Consider the following 20,119-nt stretch of genomic DNA (forward strand, 5'->3'; position numbering starts at 1 on the left):
TCGATTTATGTTTTGAGATACAGAATTTTAATATTCGTTTGTAAATACCTCACATTTGAGTACCTTACTTGGCTGTGCTTTAGCACGTTGGAAGCTATTTGCCTATAATACCCGTTAAATCTAACTGGCATTAAAAGTAAATTCTGATATTCTATTATTATCTCAATATTCTGTTTATATTAGCGTCATCTTTATGATGTCATCGACTCGCCTAATTGCGGCTGCTTTATTGGGCACTAGACTACTGTTATGACCTGCCATTAAAAGTTGTAAAAGAGACAACACGTTTCAACACTCGCGCGTAATGTATAGGCCACACCAGGATTTTCGTGATGATAGTAATATTTTAATATATTTGTGAACATTTAGATGTCAACACATTACGCATGAACATGGATTAAATACGTTTGTAGCTACTAATTGGAAATCTCCTGTTCCCACGGCACATTGTCATATTTGTCATATTTGTCTTCTAAATAAATGCAATGTTAGGCAATTGTAAATATTGCTTATGGGTCCTCTCGTCTTTGAATATGACAGGCATTGGCATTGACAATATTCTAGCTCATCTGTCAAACTTGCACTACATAAGTATTTCAGTTCTCCGTTTTTGTATATAAATAGTGTGTAAAGCGTTAAACGGCCATGGAACGGTAAGTTTATGTTTTGTTAGACAACAGTTTGGTCTGTATGCTGGACAAGAGAAGACTAAAAATCGGAAACATGTATAAAAAAAAAATTATTTAAAAAAGCAGCCTGTATTTGTGAGAATATTTACAGGATTTTAGTAACATTCATCAGTTATCCATTATAGAAGACCAGCACAGGTGAGGAACAATGAGATTCCTTCAATGTCTCGTAACAAGGCCGAGACCTGCGACCTGTCCGCTCATCTGTTTCCCAATGCTGTGGGTTTGCTTCGAGTAAAGCCTCTTACAACAGAAGCCATACTTACAAAAAATATTATTCACCTTTGATACATTTTTAAAATACTTTTTAATATTTATTATTATTTTGAAATGTGCCATTATTTGGAACTGGTACTGACGTAAAAAATTATATGTTGTCGCGTGATTGTAACGAGAGGTGGAATTGTATAAAATAACTGAAATTAAAATAATTGAGAGAAAATTAATTTTGTGTGCCCATGATTTTTGAAATCGTGTATACTAAGTACTTGAAACCAAAATTGAATGATAAAAGCATATTTTGCACAATTTGATCTGATTTAAATGATGTATTTCGTATTACTGTAGTTGATAACGCCATTTTGCTTGAAACTAATAATATTTCTCATTAAACTGGGAATTCAAAAGTCAACCCTTGCAACTCCTAATAACAGCAGTTGACTAGGCTATTTGTAGTTGCATTGTTTGTTTGTTTTTGTAATGTGGAGAAAAACTTTCAAAGCTTGAAGTGTTGTATGAACATACATTTCATACAAAACCCAGCATACTTTTAATTATAAAAAACATCATATGTTTCATTATTGTTGGCTGCATTTGCCATTTCAGACACTACACAGACATGGGATATAGGCTGTTCTAGCTGTAAAAAGATTTTGAGTCTTGCATTTGTAGTAACCTATTTAACATGAATTTAAACGAAAAACAAATAGATATTTTGTAACTTCGGTGGATTCAAGCAACAAAAAAAAGAGACGTGAGAGAATGAGCCATCTTGTTTATTCTTCTGTTGATTTCAACAACAATGGCGTGGACACACACGAATTTGTCTATATTCACACGAGGAACACAAGTAAAACGAGCATATTGATAACAGCAAGATATTACAAGACGTACATGAAGGTTATACTCAGTGCAATTCAAAATCTACGCTATAACACCAGCACGATAAATGACTCTCTTTCCTTAGGTAAGGTAGGGTAGTAATTAGCGTGTTTATTCATCTACACATAAATGTGCATTTTCTATAGGCAGTTTAAGTTGTTGGGGGAAATGTCTAAATATTTTCAACAAAGCAGCATGTAGAATAAATTAATAATTCATTCTTGCTAGCAAAACTTTGTTTCTAGGTAGTGCCGTACAATCTTTTAAAATAGTTAAGATTGGCTTCGAGCTATTCATGTCTTCCGAAGACTTCGAAGAGCTCGATAATCATAAGTGTTTTAAGGGTAAATTACATAACTTAGGTTTAATACACTACAAAACAAGAGTCTATGAAATCTCTAGGTAGAAATGTATATTGCAAATTTCCCATGATTAGGTAGCTTCTTTCGAGATTTTCAAACGATTGCAATCTCTAGTGAGTCCGATAAAATAATCGAAAAAATACAAACTGTAACCTCGCCCACTCACATAGAATAACAATAAAGAACAGTTAAGTAATCGATAAAGTATGTAATACAGAATGCATTTTCTACACTTGCCATCCCCTTTCTCCGTACACATGGCACTAATGCAATATTGCCATATTCGGATTTCAGAAATAGTGTTACACTGAACACATAATCTATTCTTCTTTCAATTTGATTCGTAATGTCAGCATGTTGTGACCTGATTTTATATACAAGACCAATCGTTTTTAAAAGTGACAAGCTGATGCAATTATTTCAGTATTTCAATTGGTTGCATCTTAGTCAATTTTACCCCCCCAAACATCCTCAAGTATGAAATAAATGTTTAATTCCGTTAAATGCTTCACATGCTGCTTACATTTCCCCAAGTAAAACAATGGGTTATTGTGTCGCTGTTAGTCTGTCTCTTTGAGTAATTTGTCAAATACACAGATCCACTTTTCGCTAATGGTAAAAGTCCTCGTGTGTTGGTAAAAAAAAAAAAAAAAAAACGCTTTTTTTTTCTTTGGGCAGGTTTTAGGGTACTTTTGTATAGAGGGGGATTTTCTCACTTTTGACCCAACTGTTTGTAATAAAATTGGCGCGTCTTCTCTTTCATTGCCCATTCGCAAGACCTCTTCAATATCTGCCATATAACCATAAAAAACGACCATAAAATCACTCCTTGCTTTCCTCTTTCTCTTCCGTTTCCTTGTCTTCTCCTTCCTCCACCTCACCGTCCTCGTTGCCCTCTTCTTCGGCCTCTGCCTCAGCCTCAGCCTCTCCTCTCTGGCCCGGAAATTTGTCTTTGTTATTTTCTTTTTTCCATTTCATTCGGCGATTCTGAAACCAGATCTTCACCTGCCGTTCAGTTAAGCTCAGCGCGTGGGACACTTCAATACGGCGCTTGCGTGTGAGGTATGGGTTGAAGAGGAACTCTTTCTCCAACTCAAGAGTCTGGTAACGGCTGTATGTCTGCCTTCCATTGCGTCTCCCAGGAGCTTTGGAGTGAAACAAAAATATCTGTCAATTACATGTGTTCGTTGCTTCTTTCTCTTTCTTTTTACATATTCTGGGATGCAGTTACAAAAACATCAAGGAAACAACAGCAGTAAGCTGCTAGCTACGTCTGTTTACATGTGCAAACAAAAATTAATAAACGATTAGAATTGTTTAAAATTCCCCAAAAATACACACACACACACACACACACCTCAACTCATTGCACATTAAAGACAAATACTAGAACAAAATAGTGATTTGTTTGCGTCACAGTGTGTCTTATAGTACGATTTGCACCAGAACATAAGATTTGCACCAGAACATATTCAAATATATCAGTTGTGGGCAGACACTGCAGTTAGGGGATATATCCAATATGCTTCTATACAGTGTTCTTATTAGTAGATCTATGTCACATAATTTGATTTCTCCCATAAATGCGCCGTTTCTATACTTGACTTAGACAGCAGCTTAATTTCAGATCAGTAAAGCACAGAATTTCACTTAACCTGGCTCTAGCGAGCGAGCGAGCGCACGCGCGCGACTCACACACATACATAAACACAGACACAGACACACAGACAGACAGACAAACACACACTCACACACACACACACACACAGGTTTTCGTAGTATCCGTCACTCAAACAAAATTAATGGATGGAACACATTTATGTAGCTACTCATTCAGGTTCATTACGAGTTTGTTTTAAATAAAAGTAGGTTGAGACTCGAATACACTTGACATTAGTAGGTGTTAAAAAGTTTTCTTTTAGAATATAATCTGATCGGCAGACAAACTATTTTTTATTTATTTTTTGTTGTTGATTTTTTCCTTTTCGTTTTTTTCCCTCAACAAGAAGGAAACGCAGACTAATGGAAACAATCGAACAATGTCAATTAAAATCAAACAAACTGACACGAACTTTTTTCCATTACTGTTTACCACTACACATTATAATCACAAATCTCTCCACTTTCCTTTTAGTCGTTACAAATTTGATAAAATAAGAAAAAATAAGTGGTCGTTTCAAACTATGGCGAGAACAATCTGAGTTCGGATAACGTCCATCCAGCTCCGTGTCTACACAATTTAGCCAACTATCAAAACCAATACATTCGTTTTTACAAATTTTCAATGATGGTCCAGTGAGGTAAACAAATACAAAACGCTGCAATATCTATTATTAAGTACAGTTTCGCAACCTGAAAAGCATAAGCCACCTGTGTTTTGATCTCTGTTTATCAACACTGAACGCTACACAAGAATAAGGCTCTTGACACACTGACGCAGTCACACAGACACTAAATGAACAGAATGTGAAATAGTAAGAGCTCTAACCGTGAGGCCGCATCCATGGGAACATGAGGCTCGGAGAGGAGTTCTGACTTAAGTGGCCTTGTCCTTCTCCAGGGTTCGTGCTATTGGACGATTTACAGTCTGGGTATTGCGCTAAGCTGGCCTCTTGCTGGGTACCATAAAGCGATTGCCTCGGAAGAGCTTCATATCCATAAAATTTCGTAGCATCTCCATGACATGCCAATGCACAAGGGTTCTGTTGATAGCCGGGGTTGGAGATACCTGTGGTTCCGTGATGGAAAAAGTCCTGTACGTGATGCGACGGGTGTTGAAACCCCGGCGCAGCTGCTCCATGTCCGTATACAAGCGTGTGGCTTCGGGCAACGCTCTGTGGAAACCTGCAGTCGTAGTAAGTTGGCTCTAATGTTTCGCCGCCTTTGTACTTGGAAAAAAGAGGGTTAACAAAATAAGAGCTCATGTTTATCTAGCATTAAAAAGAGTCAGTCTGTTTGAAAAACAAAAATAAATTCCCCTCTCTAGATGGTGGCAACCTATTGTTGCAGTTCCAAATGGCATGCAACGCAGACAGAGCAACCGGAACTAGATGGAGAAATGCTGCCCCTTCGGACAATCTGAGGCAGCTCCCACTTCAGCTCCACTCGCTTAGTCTCTCTCTCTCTCTTCCTATCGCCAGCCTTTTCCTTTTGCAGCCTCAAATCATGGCGTGCACGGTGGATGTGTGTTAAGGTTAAAGCTGGCTAGCTCCGACGGCTCAGTCACAAGCTCGTACTTTTTTTTTTTTTTTTTGCCTCCCACCAGCCACCCCCACTACAATGAGACCCCCCCCCACCCCACCCCTTGTCCCCTACACCCCACCCTTTGGCTCCTCATCTTTCCAGAGAGTCCACAGGCGTCTACCTTGAAGGGAGAATCACAGTTGTCTGTTTTTTTTTTTCTTCTTTTTCTTTTTTTTTTTATCATTGAATAACATCGGCTGCACGTATTAAATGAAGCAATCATTTAAGCTTTTAATGTCTGCTTTAGAACATAAACGCAGGTTGCTGCGGCTTCATACTGGTCGTAGCCTACTGGTCATTTTAGACCTGCGATCACGTTGAAACAATTTGTCTTGTATTTCATTTAAGATATAACTAGGTATCATTTTCTTTTAAAAGACGCTCCGACCATTACACATCCATTCTGAAAGGTTTATAAGGTTGTGTATCGAGCCATAACCACAGGGTCAACATTACTCAAGTTTACGAACATTACGAAGAAACGGCTACAACGATTGACACAGCACACCAGCTAACTAAACACAAATTACAATAATAATGCCAATGGAAAATACGTAAAATTTTAAGCCTATTATTAATTAATATTATTATTTATTATTGCGGTCGCCGCTGCTTCTGCTATTATTAGCTGTGACAATTAATTGTGACGTCTACTTTGATTATTTGTGTTAGACTGGTAACACACAGACACAGAGAAAAGCTGAACACGCAAGCCTCTCTTGGCCCTCCTAAACCATACTAAAAAGTTGTAAATCTGCCGCACTGACACAATAAAATTGCGCAATAGATGACTCGTTATTTTACTAGACACATTAATGGCGTGTTGTTTATTTCAGCTTTGCTCATTTAAAGTCCTTCTCAAAATATGAGCATGTGGTTTTGTGTCGTTACTTGACAATTTTTACACTTCGTTGTTAAACGGGAAAGGCACACACAGGAAATTTATAGACATCTCACAGTCTATAAAGATGCAGATTCTGGGTCATTGTCTCAGTTACAGGAACAGAGCTACCATGGAGTATTTATTTTATTGCAACGAAAAAAAAAAATGTAATAAAACAGTAATTGGTCTAAATAATTGTATTTTTTTTAAAAATGCGTTTTGGTTGTTGATACAATTATTTTAATTATCGATATTATTATTGTTGTTATTAGAGTTTGTTTTTAGAACAATAATTTATTTACGAATTTAAGTATCACACTGTTGTCTAGAAGGGACAAATAAACTGAAATTTAAAGGCCCTGATTAAAAATCAATGTAATCTTTAAAACATCAAATATGCGAGTGTTGTACGCTAGTCAAACAAGTGGCACGTGCTTTCAAAAATAAAAAATAATAATAAAAACGGTATTCAAAATAAGTAAATAAATAACAAGCATAGGCCTACCCTGCGACATTTGTAAACAAGATCTCATATTAGACTAAAATGTTACGATTTCCCAGCGCCTTCAATAAATTATGTCAGCTATATACTGAAGCATTAAAACCGACACGGCGCTTTCTAAAAGCATCTTTGGATTTTGACAAAATAAAAGAAAGATGGAGGAGTGTGAAAAGCATCATAGCATCAACATTCGAGACATAAAAAACGACATTAAAAAATAATAAAGCAAACAATAGTTTCAAGGATATGATAAATATGGTGTGACTGTAAAGTTTATTACTTTAGCGTGTCGACATTTGTTTTTTAAAGCCAAAATTGTGATTAATAACAGAGAAAGCCATTCTTTCAGCACTCTTCTTGTAGCACACTCCCAGGCTTCAGCGGCCCAAAATGCGCTAACTGTGAGTCAATAGCGCCATCTAGTGTGCTTGGGGGTAACTTTTACAAATGATCATTGACTGGAGGCCAAGGCCACACAATTCGTACCGCAAAACAAACAGTTATCCAAATAAATTAGGACAATGACAGAAAGCCTATTTGAATGCACCTTTATAGGAAACTTTGCACTGTGAAAACACATAACACTTTTAGCAGTACCGAATACATGATTTAAAGGTTGCAGCACCAGTATGGGCACTGTAAATTAGCTTTACAAGCATCTGTTAAGTGAAAACTAAGCTTTTTCGGTTTAGCGTCGTTTAAAGTCTTGGAGTGACTTCTGAATGGATCTTGTGGTGTTGGTGGATTGCTTTTGCCTCTAGTTAGCCTAAAGGACTAAATGGCTTTGCAGAGCTCTTTGAGAGGGTCCACCACCAACGTCCATTAAACCATAAAGTAATTTAGCCCAGACGTCTAGCCAGTTAGCCAGGTTGGCTTTGTTCGTCTGCATCTGAGACAAACAACACCAAGCTCCAACAGGGTTGTAAAACTAGCATTTTTGTTCTGGGGCGGAAACGTGGTCGATCGGGCTTTGAAATGGCCGCATCCTGTTCGTATTGTTAAGGCCCACAAAAAGGCAATTTCAACTCAGCGTAAGGCTAGTGCTAAACATATGAACTTTCATTATATCTATAGCACAGATGCTACTCGTATATAAATAAGTGCAAAATATTAACATCAGACGATTTTACAATTACGCATGTTGCAGTTACCGTAAGATAAGAGTGGTGACTTGAAGAGTTTTGTCATAAATTCCAAAAAAAAAAAAAAAAAAAAATACCCACAGGCCTGTTTAAAATAATTTAAGTTCAAACACGCGTATCCTATATGGCCTTCAAACCTCTTTCATTTTACTAAGCCCTCAGCCTAATTAAAACAAGCCATTATTGTTGTAGTTAATGTTTTTGATTTATTTTGAATTTATTTATTTGCTCAAGGTTGTTGACATTTCTGTAAAACATTTATGTATTTTGTGGCTCCTACATATCGGTACCACAGATTTAAACAGCGGTTTACTGGGTACTTTTTTTCCCTTTGAAAAGTTGTCATATTCATTCACATAAAACTACAAAAACAAACAACAACAATAATAATGATGATCTATTTATGTGTTATATTTAAATATAAAAAAATAAAAATAAAATCGAATTTAAAATGAGGAAAAGGGGTTTCAGTGCTTGGAAACTGGCTTGCAATTAAATACCAAAATATATCAATAAATAAGGCACGGGAGTGAATGAGGCCTACCACAGGCGTTTCGGTATTTGATCTTTGTGGGATGTGCAAATTTGATATTTAGACGGTCACACTAACAACCTCTTTACAATGGACTTGCCATCGTGCACTTACTCCAACCTCGATACTTTCCACATGAGAACATTTTATGTGTAGGCCAAACACTATGCTATAACTGGATAGCACACATTTAACTCGTTCTTGAAAACCGTATGCCTTCCTTGTGCGGTCAAAAAAATGGAATGAGACACAAAAGTCATATTAACATGGTTGTATATATTTGGATATATCTACAATCTATGATGTAACTCATTTACAGTTTAAAGAATGTAAAATACACAAACAGGTACATCAGAAACAAACTAAGCACATCGACGCAAACACGTATTTTTTTTAACTACAGAACTGTTGTTATTTGTAAAATATTCGGCTTTCAAACCTCCTACAAATAATGGAAGCTTAGAAAAGAAACAACCACGTAGAGAGCATAAATTAGGAATTTGAAAATAAAGTAGTTCAAGTATTTTCTCTCTGAAACTTCGGGGCAGCCTCACTGCAGAGTCCACTTTTGTATTTGTGAGTAGAAATGTTATGTAAACCCAAACTACGTATAATATTAATATGACTTACGTCAGGATGGTAAAATTACACTTACATTAAATCATACTTATATCATCACGTTTTGAAGGACATCCATATAGGATAGCCTTTTCGTTTTCTCTGTTCCTGTTATGGGCCGGAGGTGCAAATGCTAAGACTCATAACGATACTAAACGATGATTTTCCTTCAGTCTTTTTCTGATGAATGACTTTTGGTCTATTGTTCTTTACTGTCGTTTTTTTCTTTGTTCATTTTCTTCATCTTCATCCGTCGGTTCTGGAACCAGATTTTGACTTGTCGCTCCGTCAGGTTCAGCACCCTTGCTACCTCATATCGCCGGTCTCTTGTGAGGTACATATTGAATAAAAATTCCTTTTCGAGTTCGAGTGTTTGATACTTGGTGTATGGACAACGCTTCTTTCGAGTTGAGCGCGCATGGATCCAGTTTGCCACAGGATTATCTGAAAAACAATATATAAAAAGTGTGATTAGGTGCTGCTGTAAACAAACACGCTTTCCAAAATAGACGACTGTCGCATTTTACTGGATTATAGATCCAAATTTTTTACTTTCTTGCTTATGACAGCCATGTGTATAAAGCTGTTTATTTTTTTATTTTTTTTTAACTGTAGCACCTAACAACACTTCTCATTTTTGATTAGTCTTCAATTAAATGTTCAGGCTTAACACGTAATTTAATAGGAGGTCCCCCTATCTCGGTCTATTTCAAATAGCTTTGCAAACTCTTAGAGAGAAATGGCGCTGTAAACTGGCGAATGTACCTATTTGCTTTATAGGCCCATAAAAAAGCAAAAGCTTGTGACTCAAGCCTTCACAAGTCTACGCTCAAAGTTCTGCTATGCAGTGAATGCACTGTGAACATTCCACGTGCTGTTTCTTGATGTAAATGCTAGGTTTCATTTATATGTAAAGTAGGCTATATTTAATTGAACAGTTCAAAACAACAGCTCCCGGTTTTTACTTTTTTAATTTGACACTTCAGTAGTTATGTTGTAATACAGTCCACAACAAGGAGCCTATAATTCTAAAGTAGGCTAATTTATAGGTTATAATAAAACAGATCACACTTGAAACCTAAAATTATCTAAGTAAATACTTAATTTGAAATGTTAATACGCATCCTCGCTTTATAACCGCATGCATTGCGACTCAGCCAACGGCAGGCTAAATTTATAAATTTGCACATTAAATAAAGCACAGTAATATAAGTACATGGTACAAAAAATGATAAATGATAATGGTACGGCTATTTGTAAACATCACATGCAACCTTCTTTGCCAGACTTGGCTTTTTAGGAGACCATTTTTATAGCTCACAACCCGTTTTACAACCCAATCCTATGGCGTTTGTCATCAATGGATAGCCCCAAAGCAGACTTGAGTCGGCCGAGAACAGCACAGAGGATGAAAGGGTATAGAACTTGGTTTTACGACGGACAACAGCCAACCACCAAGCGAACGTAATAAACAAGGAAGCATCCCATTCTCGGTTGTAAACAAGAATAGCTCCAACTTACTTGGGTCTAATTCAGCCTTGTCGTCTTTGTGCTTCCCGGAAGACAGACTCTCCGTCTCAGGCGATGGTGTGTTCTGCTGCTTTTCTCGAATGTCGACGGCGGAGCAGTAGAGATAATCCGTGTAAGTGCGTCCGTTCGAGCCCAAACAGTCTCCAGCACGGGGATCCTGGAAGGTGTCGGGCTTCAGCCCGTAGTGCCTGCTATTCCCTGCGTATCCTGGAAAAGACACGGTACCGGGGATAGGCTCCAGCCAAGAGCGAACGTACCTTGAGTCTGTGCCTAGGTGAGGTTGGTGAGTGTATGGATGGTAAACCACTGACGACTGGGAGTGAACAGGGGCCCACGAGGTAGTAAAGACTGGTGGTTTCGGGGCAAAGCTGCAAGACGGGTAATCCGCGCATTCCGGTACCAGGGGCGTCGGGCGTGAGCTGGAGGATATCGGACCAGTGGCTGTGAAACGACTCGCCAGAACATCCTCGCTCTCATGGTTGATCAAGGAATCCACATAATAATTACTTATGGGACCCGTAGCCGACATGGCGATGTTTCCCTTCTCTTTTACATGCATCCGATTATTATATGGAGTGTATGTGTACTTTTTTATCTGACCGTAGAACAATCAAGACAGGTAATTATTTCAGAAAGCTTCCCCAGCTGGGATTGGACGCCTATGGAACACGTGATTGCATTTACCCCCTGAAAAACTGCACAGCAGATCAATGCGCGCGTTCTCCTGGAACAGCAATGCACTTCGAGCTTGCAGTAGGTTGCTTAATACTAATGTTGTCTTTTTTGCATCGAGCCTAAATATATGAAGATTGTGTTTCTAGTATAATGTGATGCAACTGATTTAGGTAAATAGTTATTTGTAGCCTTACGAAGCAGCAGTGTGTTTGTGTTAACGGTCTTAAAAAGGGCACTATTTGTTGGTGTAATCAATCTCTGTAGAGAGAATGCTACTGTGCTGTGGCTAGCCTTGTGCGCATCCCTCACTGCACAATCTTATTTATTAAAACAATTAGAAAAAAATAAACTGTTGTATATTTCTTTCTCAGTTTCACTATTAATTCTATATAATTGGAAGGGACCCAATGAAATAATTTTGACAAATATACGGCTCTTGTGTTGTCTAGAGGGTTGCTTTTACGCACTGAAGTCCTATTTTCCACGAGTTTCAAATAAATACAATTGGGATATCCCTCATAAAATGGAGTTTTAAACAAATCGGGGCGGTGGGAATAGTAAGACGCCTGAAAACGCACCACAACTGCGGCTATATTTGTCAAGTGGTCGTGCATGCTTTTATGTCCTTCAATAAATTTTTACGAGGACCATTTGATTGTTCATAAACGTGTCGTTAATAAAACTGCAGTTGAGTTCCTGGTATAACATAAAACCAACACTACGCTTGTGAAAGAAGTCTCATCAAACCTTTGTCGAATATTCTAGAAAACAGACGAGTGACTGTTCACATAGCTCTTAAAATTGTATATATCCTATGAGATAAAGCTAGGAAAAGGCGTTGTTAGCTTTATCAATTTTACTGCGATATTTTTGAAAATGTATCTACATAACACAATCTACACAAGTTTTGTAAATTCTTTGTACTTCCCGTTCCTTTTCATTTTCTTTTCTTTTTTATGCAATTTTTGCGATTCTATCAAACTTAATTCCAGTTGTTGTAATACGAGACAAATAATCTTGTTAACTGAAAATAAAATTATATTCTAAAACTAAAAATAAAACTATGTGAAATATTTGTGAGTGTAAATGTTTGGTTTCGTTTGGTTTCTTCATTTCTAATTATTAATACTGGCTCACACACATGAAAACAACAACAACAAAAAACATTATCCTACAAATCTATTAAATAGGCTACTTTAACGCTATGCCGTTGTGTAAAAAATGACACCGCGTGAAAAAAAATTCAGTTAATATGCGACTTTTTTATATTATATTTTTCTTCAAAGTGTATTGCGAATTTGCGACACTTGGAAATATGTTGATTTTGGTCTGCAGTCACTGTCAGTGTTAGGCCCAGTATGAAATCGGCCACATGAGGTCAGGCTTTTTTTCCGTCCTGTTTTCTGTGGGAACACCAGACATTATCAAAATACAGACACACCAAATAACAATACGTGGGCAATTCGGACTCTTAATATTGCTTTATTAAGACGTAATATTACTTTATTAAAACGGTTACAATGTTATATTAGTTAAATAGTTTACAGAGACTCAACTCAAAGTAATGAGTGCCATTATGCCTCTCTTTTCAGTTGTAAAACAACTAAACTTTCAGCAAAACAACTAAAAGGAAAAGGAAGCAAAGGACACTATATTTGTGAGTTTATTTCATCAACTCATTATGTGTTTTAAAGGAAGGCGTGACAGCTTTCTGATTGTGGCGTGGATCTGATTTCTCCTTGTAATATATTGCGAAAGCAATATAATTTAGATTCTCTGAACAAAAGTGAAAACAAAATCTTATCTCACAGTATAAATAATTGAAAGCTTTGGTGGGAGGCTGTAGCATATTGTGGGGATCGACGCATCTAATCAAATTGTTAGAATAATTACGCTGTGGCATATACAGAACAAACATGTGTAACGTGTTTAATATTACACATTCCTCAGCAACATCTGTAAATAACTGTAACACATATACAAAAAAAAAAAAAAAAAACATAGGCTAAGTGCAGCTAAAGAGCCTTTATCTCTGTTTTTCCGAGGGCGTGGTGCCTTGATACTAAAGTTCTATCCATCTTCACTGTTTTTCACTTACGTTTATTTATTTAAAAATTCTAAAAATTCTTATTATTGTGTTCTAATGTTGTTAATGTTAACATGATACATGTACAAATGCAATTTATTTGATGATATAATGTTGTTTTGACTGTTTTATGAGTGTCTTTGAAACTTCTATCTAAAATTGTAATCTTTGTCCAGCCTCATTTAAAATTTCAGTTTTGTGTGCTATAAAATGAACTATATAGAGATTAAAATTAATTCGGTGACTAACAAGGATATTTTTCACACCTGATATAAATTTTATAGACAGACAGAATACCAATTTTGTTACGCTCTCTCCATCGAGGCGAAATACAATTTATAATTCGCTATATGGTCGCATTCATTTATAGGATAACGATCTTCTGCTTAAGCTGTACAAATCGGTGGAATATAGTATTCGCTGCAGTCTTGGCAGTTAAGCTGTGCAGAGTGACTCAGGATAAAAATGAGACTGCGATACTGCATATTTACGAGTGCACTAGTACGAGCTCACTCTTCTGTCCATCCCAACATTTAGCTTTTAGAAAATCACACGGTTTACACACATTAGCCAGTAACAAACATTTTTATAAAATACAGGGATTTACATGTACGTATATCTAAAACACATCACTTTCCTCTGTGTGGTTTCTTGTTTATACGGTACAAGGAGCTGCTTATTCACCCATGATCCCACTAATGCATTTCGTAGTCTCGTGTGACTATAATAAACAATGGAGTTTTATATTATAGCTACACATACCTTTTTTCTTGCATTAGCATAATTGAATCCTTCAAATGGGTTTAAAGTTGTCATTAAGAAACACCTTTCCATTCTGAGACAACAACAGCATGGTAGTATCATTGCTAATGCACTTTGATTTACGGGAATATATCAACATTAATCTCCACCGTCTGTTATATAAAGTTAGGCTACTCTTTGATCGACTTCAGTATTTGCTTTAATACTGACGTTTATAGTAAAATAAATAAATAAATAAGGAGCAGGTTAAAATTATTATTTTCTTCAATATTATTTTTTCTTAATTTATTTCAAGCAATTATTTATTAGTTATTTATTTTTGCTCTGAAGTATAATGAGGAATGTTTACATTTTGCAGTAATACCTAGACCCATTTTACTAGCGCCACTGCGCATAAATAGACAATACGGTGTTAAAAGACAGATGTCGTAGGTGTATCAATCCAGAAACCTGGACTCCAAAATCATTCCACATAATTTCATTATGTTATGTGTTAAACATATAAGGTCCTGTACTAGTACTACGTTTGATATTTTATTGTACTTTAAAAACAAAATTAGCTTTCAGTGTGCCATGGTCAACATGAACATAATAATGCTCTATACTGTTACCTTTAATGCATTCTGTAGAATATATAGTAAATTAAAACAAACATTTCTGTTTTCAGCAAATTTGTAATGTTGATTTCATATCTTTAATTAAAAGAAACGATATAAATATGTTGCCTTTTTTAGTATTTTGTGCTTAGTGTCTTTCTAGCCTATTTATTTACGGAGCGAAAAAATTTTCAGAGTTGAATTATATTGTTATCACACCTGGTAGACAGTCTCATATTACAACATCATATTATTGCTTGTGGCCTTGGGCGACATAAACAGAAATACAGCAACAGCGCAAAGGTTTAACCTTTCAATCAACCAAGTAAGCTGAATTAATATAGCCTAATCAGTTACTTGTAATATCCAAGCCAAGATAAAAAATAAAAAAAAAATACTATTACATTAAATTCATACAAGATGTTGAAAAGCAGCACTGAACAGATGACCGAGTAAAATACCTTTATAACAAAGTAACTTGCTATAGATAAGAAACCCTCTTCATTTAGATCTAGCTGCAATCAAACTTAGTTCCATACAAACGCGTAAACTAAATACAGTGTGCAAAAATGTGATCCAGCATCAACGCCATATAGCTACAAAACAAAAGGTGATTAATCTGAAAAGATTAGTTCGTTTAAAATAACCACGTGTGCTAAAAATTGCCTTCCGGTTTGTTCACTAAAATACAAAATAATAGTGAAGCAAAAGAGCTGAAATTAAAGAACAACGTAAAAATTTTTTAAAAAATCTTGCCACATCTAAAGTTAAATTATCCTCAATCAAAGCCACTGAAAACTAACCAGCAATGATAATCTGTGTTAAATTCTCGTCCAGTGTCTGGTAGTGAACATCTATTCAAATGCTTACATAAAGATCTGCACCAAATAGGCCACTGCTAATGCTGCTACAGATAGGCCTAATGCGCCACACGTTTGGAAATAGTACTCCATACTTCCGAACGCAAGCAATCATTTCAACTTATTTTTTTACATATATATATATAGATATATTAAGCAGAAGAAGGTGTTTTGATGTCCACCAATCCTTAGGCTATTTGAGGATATTGCCGCTATATCCGCATGCTAGGCGGCAGTGTCCTGTGGGGCTATTACGCGTGCTGTAAACTCTTTGTTGGTGACGCATTCCAGAGGAGAACCCCATTCACTCAACTGAATGAAAATGACTTTGGATTCCAGACTGTCTCCTCCCGTCGCAAAACAGCTGAAGGGAGGGGAGGGGGTTAAGAAAACAAGCATATATGGTGAAATCCAAAGACTATTCTCCCAGGAAAAAAAGACAAGTCGCTGATGAGGCCCTTTACAACAAACAACTTTTCCAATATCATTACTTTAACTAAATTAGCTTATTATTTCCACATATTATACAGCTGATATGGCTTTAGAAGGCACTGTCTCCTTACTACTGTACAGTGTATATAACGTCATAGCACAAACACTGATATTCCCTGCTTATTAATGTGGGGTAACCCCAAACCCACACATCTAGACTGATTTAAAATAAATATATTTAGAAATATTTAACTTAAAAAAATCTAAAGACACATGTTCCGCAATGCAACTAACGAATGAAACAAAATAAACAAAGGCACTATAACTAGAACAAAAAGCACTATAACTATAGCATAAACATATTGTTCCCTATCACTGCTTTTCTGTATAAGTAGCATATACTAAAAGGTATTATTTAACAAATGTAAGTGTAGAAAGGACTGTAGAATTTAGAATAATTTAATATGCCGAGTAGAAATGACAGAAAAAGTCAGTATATAACATTATCTAAAGCTAAAAGTATCAAGTCGACATTATTATGTTGATATACAGAATAACATATAGAATAAATATACAATAGGTTAAACTAACGATTCTTTTTTAAAAGTCTGATCTCCTCTAGGAAGCCACACAGGTACACTGTTTATACAGAAGCTACAGGTCAAATATTGTCTGCCATGGATACTAGCCACAGTAAGTCTGTTGTGGCAAAGCTTTTTGATGTGGTTTTGCATGTGCTGTTACTACTAACCACTGCTACTGTTAATGTTGCTGTTATGCAAATATAATTAGGGTTTAAACGACCTTTTACAAATGCAATTTTGCTATTTAAACCTGGCCGTTTATAGGGTAAAAAGTGTGTGGTTGGCCCACGAGTACAAATTAGCGTAGCACTTCAAAACAAATATGAAGAGTTTAATTTTGTATTTATTAGGTCAGATTTCTAAGAGTACAACATCAAAGCCAGACAATATTAATCAAATTTTGTAAAGGTGTTTAGTCTCATACACACGCAAATGCATATGGAATTGACTTATGTGGAAAGAATAAATTAATAGCGGATTCATTTTCAATTAATAGTTTATAATATATATATTCTGTTTACATAACTGTCCGTCAGTACATCATTTTTCTATTTTTTTTCTAGAAACTGCAATTTCTTGCTACTACCTGAGCCACTATCATTTCTAATGTAAAAAAGTGGCTAAAACACTTTTGGCCGTAGCTTGGAATAAAAGAATGAGCCATAATAAGGAACGGGCTAAGTTTGCCCCATGATGTTAACAGTCCTTTCTCCCTCTGAGAGTCTAAATTCTCTTTTACAGCCCGACACATAAAGGCGAGCAAAGGAGAAAAAGAGCCCGCTGTGGCTATAATCGTTCAGTTCATTTACAATGCCATTTGCGGAAACTTCATTGCACAGGGTGTAATTTAACGGCAATTGTCGCCCTTGATGAAGACGAACTGACGTAATCAAGGCAGTTTCTTGTTGTCGAGCCAGGAAGCCAATCCCAACAACATGAAACTACCTAAACCACGCACCAGCCGCGCGTAACGGCGTTATCCACAGGAGGAGACAAACAACAAACTCTGCACAGATAAGTAAGGATTTTATTCCATTCCTCAGAGCCTCGAGCATTAATTTAATCAAACATTGTGTGTGATAGTTCTATTATAGTAGCCTGAAAGGCCATAGCTTTGGATAGTTTCAAGAACTGACACCAAATTGAACACCGATTGACACTTCTATAAACCAGCATTGCCATTTCCAACACAAAAAAATGTCTACGATTCAGAGAGACACATTGACAAATTAGTAGCATGCAAAAGAGTATAGACCTTCAATAAGAACGACACTGTCAAAAGTGTTTTCATGTGGCTTTTTGCAGACCAGAAAAGTGATCAAATTATAAATTAAATTGTAGTAAAAAGAGAATAATTGTCCTGCAGAGGGACAGCAAACAGCTGATATTTATTTAGGCTATAACACACAATGTCAGTACAAGTAGATCTCCACAACTTTAACTTGGAAGATGGGGCGCAATTACCACAACAACACTCTCTTATCAACAACTGTCAGAAGCACTGAGAGCAAAGTCCACATCTCAAGAAATTCGTTCAAATCAAAGCTGTTATCCATGTCAGCGCTTGAGGGTATCCAGAATAGCCTCCCTCGAGCTCAATCGATAAAAAATAAGGAAAACGTTATCCTACCTTGAACGTTCTGCACACGGTCTGATTAACGTAACTCATAGGATCCACTCATTCATTCACCGCCGCTGTAGGTCTTTCATTCTTTCGTGTTCAGTCCATCGTATCATAGCGTTCCATTACTCCATAATGAAAGGTTCCTGGTTCCAAAACAGCCAGGCAGACCGCAGAGCGCGTCAGTGAGGCCAGCACATTGCAGTTCCGAGTATGTGAATTAGCCCTCCTCCACTCACCTTTTAATGCATCTTTACTGCAGCAGCACATTATATTTGCAGATCATAAAATCCACCCCCAGCGCTTTCCAGGACCGTCATGACATTACAATTTTATGACCTTGACTTACTGTGGTCACCTGGATAATATTTAAATCAACGTTATGGGTCTCCCACTCATACTGAAAGTGCTATGCACTTTCTCCTTCTGCCTCTCTTCCCTGTCTTCACCCAAAATTTCTCTGTCAACAGAATACAGAAGAAAATATGCAAGGGGAAGGACATACCAGGACATTATATTTTCCCACCCCCTGTTTTATTTATCAGCCTCTCGAGTTAAACATCAAATTGACAAATACACGTCAAAGAACAAAGCATGCAAAATACAGAGCGCGCATTGTAGGACAAGCGCACTGACAGCAAACAAACTAATCTAAGACATCGAATGGATATCTCGTTCATATATTCTGAGTTAGGTTTTTTTTTAATTACAAATCTGCCACGAATATTTGCACCAAGCATCCTTTTCTTACTCTACTTGCATATTTACAGTTATTATTCTGGTCTGTTCAACAATGATAAATTAGGTTCGGATGGAAACTAGATATTGTTTGCAGGATCTTTCAGTCCCTTTGCATTAAAAGTCATGGGCCAGCTATTCTGTATTTGTATGTATGCGTGAGTCTGTGAATGCAAAAGGAGAAATCAGAAAAAAATAGAGATTAAATAATAGAGAGGGGCTGAACGTGGGAAACGCGAGAGAGCATGTCATTTCTTATTTCTTCCTTTGTCTGTCTTAAGCGCTCAGTTGAAACTATAGCCGGTTAGCTCTCGGACGCGACTTTCTCTGTTGAGCTTCTTTAGCTTCATCCTTCTGTTTTGGAACCAGATCTTGACCTGTCTGTCTGTGAGGTTGATACTCTTGCTGATCTCCAGACGGCGCTCTCGAGTCAAGTACATGTTGAACAAGAACTCCTTCTCTAGCTCAAGTGTCTGATGCTTTGTGTAAGGACATCTCTTCTTTCGTCCACTTTTCGCTTTTAGCCAGTTCCCCGTGGTTTTTTCCAATTTAGCCTCATCTGCAGAAGTAAACAAGAGAGATAAAAAAACTGTTATACCGGAGTATGATTACAAGATAACAGAACTGACTGTGACGCTACAAATGCTCGCTTGACTAAATTAGGCTATTTAGTTTCTTCCCCACAAAATATTCATATACTTTTTTTTTTGTTCATCAGGATAAACATTATGCCGAATGTATTGCACTTAAGAGTCTACAGTCTACGATCTAACGGTTTCATTTAAAAATGGCCTTATTCCTAACAATATCAAAGCTATGCAGTGATGCCGATTCCCCCATTTTGCTCATTTAACATATCTGATATTTTCTTTTACGAATTTTCAATTATTATCTGCACTTGTATTGTTGTACTTAAAAACAACAACAAAAAAACATTTCCGTCCAATTTCACAATTTTATTTGTGTGATTTTAGCCTCTATTGGTCATCGGCCTGGAATTACTTTGAATTGAAACGTCATCAACCAAAACATTAAATAATTTTCTTAAACTAAATAATGATTAATATGCAAATAACAAAGCCATATAAAACATTTCTTTTCATGTTTGGCTAATTTGTCATGTTAAATTAAAACATCAGCCAAGACTTTAAAGCAAAAGACGC

General features: G+C 36.5%; 3 protein-coding genes across 5 annotated transcripts in view; all 3 read right to left on the reverse strand.

The window, feature by feature from the left end:
• Positions 1–20,119, reverse strand: part of hoxc10a (homeobox C10a) — a 106,079-nt gene that overhangs the window by 36,740 nt on the left and 49,220 nt on the right. For all 3 annotated transcript variants that reach the window (XM_058762655.1, XM_058762654.1, XM_058762657.1), the window contains one exon: positions 18,228–19,515. In XM_058762655.1, coding sequence (XP_058618638.1) covers positions 19,241–19,515 — 275 coding nt within the window. In that variant the 3' untranslated portion in view covers positions 18,228–19,240. The remainder of the gene's footprint in view (positions 1–18,227; positions 19,516–20,119) is intronic.
• On the reverse strand, positions 1,681–5,389 carry hoxc8a (homeobox C8a). Its single transcript, XM_058762665.1, has 2 exons — positions 4,641–5,389; positions 1,681–3,297 (listed from the first exon to the last, which is right to left on the reverse strand). The coding sequence occupies exons 1-2, from the start codon at positions 5,074–5,076 to the stop codon at positions 2,975–2,977; spliced, it is 759 nt and encodes a 252-aa protein (XP_058618648.1). The 5' UTR covers positions 5,077–5,389; the 3' UTR covers positions 1,681–2,974.
• hoxc9a (homeobox C9a) lies at positions 8,711–12,860 on the reverse strand. Its single transcript, XM_058762663.1, has 2 exons — positions 10,594–12,860; positions 8,711–9,516 (listed from the first exon to the last, which is right to left on the reverse strand). The coding sequence occupies exons 1-2, from the start codon at positions 11,159–11,161 to the stop codon at positions 9,272–9,274; spliced, it is 813 nt and encodes a 270-aa protein (XP_058618646.1). The 5' UTR covers positions 11,162–12,860; the 3' UTR covers positions 8,711–9,271.

This window comes from Onychostoma macrolepis, chromosome 23 (assembly GCF_012432095.1).
Source record: "Onychostoma macrolepis isolate SWU-2019 chromosome 23, ASM1243209v1, whole genome shotgun sequence".
Lineage (NCBI taxonomy): Eukaryota > Metazoa > Chordata > Actinopteri > Cypriniformes > Cyprinidae > Onychostoma > Onychostoma macrolepis.